At 32.3% G+C, this 8,610-nt stretch overlaps 1 protein-coding gene across 3 annotated transcripts in view; it reads right to left on the bottom strand.

Moving 5' to 3' along the window:
- LOC106474134 (histone deacetylase 11-like) overlaps positions 1 to 8,610 on the bottom strand; it is a 34,928-nt gene that overhangs the window by 19,019 nt on the left and 7,299 nt on the right. For all 3 annotated transcript variants that reach the window (XM_013934825.2, XM_022402496.1, XM_022402497.1), the window contains exons 4-7: positions 7,839 to 7,955; positions 4,258 to 4,437; positions 3,878 to 3,974; positions 2,133 to 2,202 (exon numbers count right to left, since the gene is read on the bottom strand). In XM_013934825.2, the coding sequence (XP_013790279.1) occupies positions 2,133 to 2,202; positions 3,878 to 3,974; positions 4,258 to 4,437; positions 7,839 to 7,955 (464 nt within the window). The remainder of the gene's footprint in view (positions 1 to 2,132; positions 2,203 to 3,877; positions 3,975 to 4,257; positions 4,438 to 7,838; positions 7,956 to 8,610) is intronic.

Here is an 8,610-nt window from a genome sequence, read left to right as displayed (position 1 = left end):
GAGGATGTGGCAGGAGGGGGCTGATTTTCTATTTGATAGTTCTGTAACCAAACAAAATTGAAGACTATAAAAATTACGATTTGTCTGAGCAATAACCATTTTATAGAGAGTAATTTACGTTTAATTTCGTACTTTTTCGAGGGGTGATGGATGATGACATGCCAAGAGAAAATGTGTCACGTGGGTCACACTAGTGGAAATTCAGGATTTTTTAAATATTGCCTTGTAAAATTAAGAATTTAAAACTTGTATACCATTAAAATATGGATTGCTAGCTAATATTTTATGAAATTCTAATTGGTATAACATAAATAAAAAGTGGCATAATAAAATTTTGAATGTAAGACACTAAAACCTTGTTTCATGAGCAGTAAAGGGTACCCTGGACGATAGGATTAATTGTCCTGATTGGATTTTTTATTAATGTCCTAGATTAACATCTTAGAGTAAGAATATTTTTCTTCGTAAAAGTTGTTTATCTTGCATTGTCAATATTTACAAGTGAAATCCACCCGGTTTTTGAAGTTTCTGGCACTTGAAATAATACATAAGCACATATGGAGAGACATGAGACATATTCATGATACTAGTAAATCATGTAGAATAAAAAAAAAGATAAATCATTAATACAAGTGCTTTCAGAAACTACCTTAATTTTTCAAAGTTATGGTGTTTCTAGTTTTGTGGCACAGCTGAAGAAGAAAACCTAACTTTGCAAATGAAATGATGACTTTAATAAGATATTTCTTACTTTAAATAAATTTATTAGATCCATGCATACATGTGATTGCTTGTGTAAATACAATGCTATGAGAAGATATCTCTTGTTTCAGTTGTTTATATATAAGAGTTGCCAAGGCTCATACATAAAATAATGTTTTTAAAAATTACTCCATTAGTTTTATCAACTAATGTCTATACTTTTATTTGATTATTTCAGAATTTGTACATAAAGCTACATAAAGGTCAACTGAACACAGCCATCCCTAATTTTCTATTGACAGACTAGAGTAGGGGTTCTCAAACATTTAGCTTGAGTCTCCCCACTCCCCATGACCTCAGGCACTTTGGCTGAGGACTCCCATCACACCTAATGATTTAAAATAAATTTAAATAATAGCCACTCTGAAGTACTTTGCTTTCATTACAATGTGTTCTTTCAAGAAATTCCAAGCATAAACAACATGAAGTCATATTTAATGTAATAAATAAAACAACTGTTCAAAAATATTGCTTTGCTCAGTATCAAGGAAGCTTTAAAGAGAATATTTCTACATGTCCTCACATCTTATTTTAATAATGAAACTTTTTAAGAAAATTACTAAGAAAATAATTATTTTAAAACCAAATAATACAAATACTTTGAGTAACAAACATTAAATTTTAAAATATCTTTACTATAAAGCTTTCATTTTCTAGAATTTCACCTACAGATACATGTTCTGAACACAAGTCAAGTAACCGAGGCTGACCTGAGTATCAAGCCTTGCAAAACTGTGTTTCTACATAGGAGCATTTATTAAGATAGTGTACCAATAGTGTTCCTGTCACAAGGAATTTCCACTCAGTGTGCCCTGAGGAGACATGTCTTATAAAGTTACAGCTATTTAAAACTATTGACTTCTGTTGTAAAACAAAAGACCTATTTTCCTTTTGTTTGTTCAAGTGCATCCTTATAATATGTGATGGTTATTCCAAAATGGTCATAAGCATTTTTCTAGTTATCAGCAATTCATATAGTTTATGTATATTCTTACTCTTTACAACTGAATTTACATTTCTAAGTCACATTTTTAAGAATGAAAGTTTATATTAAATACAAGTTACTATCAAAAACAGAACTTGTATTTTGTTAGTAGCAAAGTCTCCAAGGAATAAAGCTCAGAAAATATCAAACCAGAATATTGTAGCTGTGATTATAAAGAGTTAGGAAATTTTAATCACTTGTCAACACAATCAGGAGCAATCCTGCAACAATAACAAGGCAAATACAAAGATTTATTAGTCATTATACAATATTCTAATATTTACTAATCATAACTGAACTTACAGTGTACTATTTTACCAGACACAGTAAGTCAGTGGAATGATGTACACTCCAACCATAAATATGATTTGAAAGGTAAACTTACATATCTACTTTCTCTAGATATTCAGCATCTTTAGTATGATGTCTTAGTTCAACACATCTTTTAATGGCATCTAAGAGAATGAGTAAGATAATTAAAAGTAATTCTAGCTTCGACTACACATACCAAAGTTTTCAATTTCACAACAAATTTTGCTTAAATCTCTTACTGCAACATTTATAAATAAACCCTCCCACTGTTAAATTTATTTCTACGTAAAGAGCAAAACACATTTAAGTGCTCTGTTACTTAACTGAACTTGAATCTGGTAAACTACAAGAAGTTTGAAGAGGAATACCTTTTCTTCATGATGGTACAAAATTTGAAACTCATATGGCTGTGCTCTAAGATGGGACATGTATGTGTCTGTGGTAGAGAGAGTTAATTGCAACATCCACAAAATTGAATACAAATCTTATCCCTTACCGAATTGATGGAAAGAAAGTTGTATTAGAATATCTTTGTGTGAAGTGTCAATTTGTTTATGTTTCATACACACCTAAATGACACAGAATACATCACTAACCCAAATTTCTATTAATATAGTATCTGCATAAATCAGTGATAAAAATAAACAACAGCTTTAATACAAACAAGACTAAATAGTAAAATATTAAAGGTTCAATCATCTCACATCAGTTACAGTGCACTTTTAAACAATGATTCTGTGCCTTATATGTATAATTAAAAGTATTTATTTTTCTTTTATTTCCAGTTAATTGGTTTGATTTGGGAATTTCAATTCCCACAGTCTTTTCTATGTAAACTCAATAATTTTACATTTTTTCTTCTAACAAGTTGTTTCTGACACTTTTTAACACACTGATTGAAAATATTCTTGTGAAATATTTATTTTTACTTTTTAATATTATGGCTTGACATGTTATTCAACTTTAGCAATTTTCACACTTCTGCATTTCTAGCTATGACCACAATACATTCATTTCTCTTTTTAGTGATTCTAGATTTTCACACTTCTGCATTTCTAGCTATGACCGCAATACATTCATTCCTCTTTTTAGCAATTCTAGACTTTCACACTTCTGTGCTTTTAGCTATGACTGGGGTACCCATTTATCTCTCTTTTTAGTGATTCTCAATTCTAAAACTTTCCTTTTCTAGCTATGACTGGAGTATATTTATTTCTCTTTATGCTTATTTTAAAGAAGATGGCAAATAGATTAGCTATAGACAAAATGCACAGGGAAATAATATGCTTATAAAAGTTAATATATGTTCATAAATGAATAAAACTTTTCTTGATGATAATTTTTTTGACATATAATGATACTTAAAATGGGTTTCCAAAGTCAAATCTAGTTATGCAAAGGTTAATAGCAATTAATAATTTTGGTCAAATTACAGAAAATATAATTTTTCAGGATTCAAAAATTATATAATTCAATCTGCAAGAAACAAGTGATAATTCCCACATGAATATTATACTTGGTTTAGAACTCTCATACAGCTCTCATGGATATACACTATATATAACTTCTTATATATATTACAAAGCTTATCTTAAACTTCATCAATAACTAATTATCAAAGTTTGATGTTCAATTTACAGTTATTAAAGTTATAATAGATAATTTTATTTGAGCTTCTAAAGTAAAAACATATCAGTATTAATAAGAGTGAGAACAAACATCATACGTAATGTTCCATGATGATAAAACAATTCTTGAGAAATAAGTTTTAAAGTATGTCAAATAATATTTAAGATGAGTAAGTTGAACTGTTCCTACCTTTAGCAAACACATCTCCAGGATATATACGCCCATTATATATGTCTAATATATAAACATTTCTCTCATTTAAGAAGTCTCTTTCATGACCATTACCCTAAAAAGGACCAGAAAAATAGAATTATAATTTTTTTCTACTGATATATTTATTACTGAAAATTAAACATGTTTGTAATTGTCTTAATCCTTTACAACTACTTACATCATCTTTTTATTCTTTAGAACTTTAATATAACAAGATGTACTAAAAGTTTTATCAGTTATGCTTTTTCATGACATAAGTCTGTAGCATGAATAAGACTAATGCTTATTTTGCCTTTGGTTTAGAATATCTAAATTACAATGTAGGTTAGGGTTTTTAAAATTGAGAAAGAACATACCTGATGGGCATCTAAATCAACAATCATTGCTTTCTGAATCATCTGCCTTCTTAAAAGGAATTGTATGCATAGAGTGATGTCTGCATAAACACAAAACCCACCACCCTGTTCTCTTGAGCAGTGATGAAATCCTCCTCCAATGTTAATAGCCCAATTTCGTTCAAGTGCAAGTTTGCCTGCCTAGAGAAAAACATGTCTATCTGAACTTTGAGATACTTTAAAATACACAATCAGATATTAACTTATTCTAAATTTGAATAGCTCCCTCAGTAACTTGTTTCTGTACCTTCTGGCATTGCCATCCCTACATAATCCTTTTTTTTCAAAGCTTTTTTTATTACTTGTATCATCATCAATTTCAACAGTATTACATTTTAAACAATGAACATAGTTGATACAAAAGTGTATAACAAATAAAATTACTGCTGGGCTGTAAACACCAAAGTATTTTTTTATCTGTTCTATTTATGGAATGCTTCTGATGAAGAAATATAATAAACTAAGAAAAATCAAACTGTTGTAAATCATGATCAACAGCAACCAAAACATTCAGTACATCTAACTAATTTGTATTCATCAGAACTGGATTTTGCTTCTTAGACTTCTCCTTCTAGATTGGAGGATCAGTTTCCAGATTTTTTTTTTTAATTTGACAAAAAGATAAAAGTATAATAAAAAAAAAGATGCTTTTAGCAGCTGGATTTGAATTTAAAAAAGATAACAGTGTATTAAAATTACATGAGGAAATGTAGTTATAAATAAGAGTTGATTCCTGACCCTCTATTACTCAGATAACCAACTGATGCATAGATCAATAGAAAGACATTTGCTAATTCAGTGTAAGGATAAAATAGAAGCAGTGATCCAAACTTTAGAGAAAGTCCAATTCTTTGATGAATGAACTGCAAATAGGGTTTCTTCTTGTTCAAACTTCTTGGTGGTTTGACTAATCAGTATAATGAAAAAATAACTTTCTTCTATTTGAATTACTAAAATGTTGCTTATCAAATTTTCATAAAATTCCATTCATAAAAGTTCATGAATGTTAATTTTAGGAAGTTAATATATTTGTGTTATGGCTGCATTATGATTTGGTTTGAGTGGACCTTTAATGTATCCATAAAGATAGCCAAAGAGTCTACCAGTAATAAAGAAAATCTAGCACTGTATATTCTACTCTTATCAGATGGACCATTTTTCCCATTATTGTATTACTTATCAAAATACATATTTTTAAGATGGATGAAGATCTGTGCAAATCAGGCTGAAAAATTAACATTTTTCTTACACTCAAAATGTATTTCCGATAGGTACATACCTGCTTCTCACACAAAGCTGTCTCAGTCTTCATATGCTCTCTAGGTATTGCTAAAAAATTTCATGATCAGTGCACCAGTCTATATACCCCATCAATTTCATGCCATTCCTGAACATTTACATATCAGGTGACTACTTTCCACCAATAGCACTGTGCCAACTATGTTGGTGCAGCTAGCTCCCTCTGCTATTTCCACTCGAGCCTCACTTTTGAGAATTGGCTGACTCCAAAAAAAAGAACACTGGTTGTGAGGAGGAAGAGTGGGAAGTGTGTGATAGGAGGTAAGTACCTATCGGAACCAAGAAAAATTTTAATTTCCTATACGGTCTTACCTCTTTTCACACAGAGCTAGAATCGCACACTGCAAAGGTGGAGGGGCTGGTTTAGGTACATAACATAGAAACTAAGTGTAAAGCAAACACCCACAATGAATGGGTGTGCTCAGAGATGAAAACGAAGCACACTTGTGTTGTACCGCAATACTTTTGGAACAGGTATGCTCTCTGTCCAGGAAGTAGGAAGTTATTCTCAAATGGGCAGAAAAGGAAATTACTTACACTACCGTATTATGTTCTGAGAGGTGCAAGCTGTAGCAACATATAAACAGAATTAGCTATGTACATTTCTAACCTCAATTGGACAGATGAGGTTCCATAACTCGTCATTGGCATTAGGAGGTTGAGGATGAAAAAAAAATTGTAACATCAATAGTGTAGCTAGGGCATGTGGACCATGTTATATATAACCATCAACCCCAACCATAAGTAACCAGAGTGCCATACATCAAACAACTGGAATTACAAAGAGGTAGTGAGCTTTCAGATGAAACAGGACTAACTCCCAAAACAACTGTAGGAACAAGAAGTACAACAAACTGAACCCAGCATTATGGGGTCATGGCATTACCTCAATACAACCATAAGAACAGAGTAATAGTTGTAACTGAAATTACAGCCAAAATCATAACTCACTCTACCGTAAATGCAGGGAAGAGACAACCTGCATCTGGAATTATGAGGAGGACATGATACATTTGCCCAACCATAGGAACAGAGTGCGTACATCCTGTTGACGGTGTTACAAGGCAGACAAAGTTTCCCAAACTCAACCATAAGAGCCAAAAAAGAACTTCCTGCAACCGGAATTAACAAGAACTCAACTGTAGGAACAGGGCATTGTCATCCTGAACCTGGCATTATGAGGAGGATCCTGTGTAGCCTGGACCCACTCCAACTGACATGTGTCCACCTGGGAAAAATCATCCAGGAGAAATGGAATGAGGGAAACCAGCATTGCTCTATTCTCACCGAATGTATAATCATGAGTAGGTATGGCAAAGTAAATTCGAAAATCACTCAGGAGGAAGACTCCACTGTCCACCACCCCAGCGACTGGGTAGTGGTAAACACTCCGATGCTCCACTGGAAGAAAAAAGGGGGAAATGTGGTGGGAAGCCTGGAGAGCATCACACTGGAGAAAGTGCAATGGGTGTAAGGGATTTCCTATTTTGAAAAGCAGACCAACCCCAATTTATTCAATCAAAGAGTTGGCAGGGATGGGCAGAATCTCATGTAACTTGGTAACAAGTAATAAATGCAAAAAAAAATTTGACACAAGTGAATGCAAACACAGTAAAATAAAACTGTTGAAAAAAAATTGAAATTGAAAAGAAGCATGTTCATAAACAGTAGCCACATACAAAAAACACACATCTAAACAGTGCTGTGCCAATCGGGGAAAATGAGAATTGAGCGGGAATGACAGAGGGAGCTAGTTGCACCAATATAGGTGGCACAATGCTGTTGATGGAAAGTAGTCACATGATATGTATATGTTCAGAAATGGCATGAAATTGATGGGGTATATAGACTGGTGCACTGATTGTAAAACTTTTTAATAATGCTTAGAGGGCAGATGAAGATCGAGAGAGCTTTGTGTGAGGTTAGGTAAGACCATATCAGAAGCTGCTTTTAACACAATAGTGTAGCATTTTTCATATCTTTCAAATGAATTAAAATCCATCATCTAAACCTTCTCAATACATCATTACATGATGTTTTTGTTTCCTATGCTCTATATCAGTATTCATTTTACATCTGTTTACTGTTATTGAATATATTATTAAATAAAATTTGAATTCAATTACAGTTCTGTACTGAAATACTAATTACTGTATAATAAGTTTAAGATACCGATTGCTAAAACATTAATCTTAAACAGTTATACACATAACTGATATCTCAAAAACAAAACATTTACCTACCAGTATTGTCCCTCCAGTTTGATACCTGAATGGTTTGAGTACCTTCCTTTGCACCAAGAAATTGGGGAACAGAGCTACAAAAGGCACTTCTGTCACTTGTGCTACATATGCACTCCACTGTATGCATAGAAAATAGTGCAAGAACATCACCAAATTCAAGTTTTATTACAATTTCTGTAATGTAAAGAAAACTGGACTAAAGTTTAAACATATGCAGAATTTATCAAAGTCTATAGAACTATGAAAATAATATTGTTACGTCTCCGTTTGTTAATTGATTTTCCGTAACTTTGTTCCGACGAAATTTAAGCGACACAAGTCTTTACTTAATAAAACTGGTTTATTCTTTCCGAATATAATTTTACGATACACTTATTTCAATATTCGCGTTAAAACAAACACTATAACGAACGAACGTTAACTTCAACAATACCCTGTGACTGCAGTTCAATTACTCACTATCTACTCACACACATTACCTTTCGCGTCACGTTGTCCCCCTCTTATATATACCCGCCTACCCCCATCTAGTAAATACTAGAGCATTCATGAATAAACAAGATAGTTCTAGAAACTTAAGCGATACAAGTCTTTACTTAATAAAACTGGTTTATTCTTTCCGAATATAACTTTACGATACACTTATTTCAATAATCGCATTAAAACAAACACTATAACGAACGAACGTTAACTTTAACAATACCCTGTGACTGCAGTTCAATTACTCACTATCCACTCACACGCATTACCTTTCGCGTCACGTTGTCCCCCT

This window comes from Limulus polyphemus, unplaced genomic scaffold (genome assembly GCF_000517525.1).
Source record: "Limulus polyphemus unplaced genomic scaffold, Limulus_polyphemus-2.1.2 Scaffold6860, whole genome shotgun sequence".
NCBI classification, from domain to species: Eukaryota; Metazoa; Arthropoda; class Merostomata; order Xiphosura; family Limulidae; genus Limulus; species Limulus polyphemus.
This window is presented reverse-complemented; position numbering and strand designations above follow the sequence as displayed.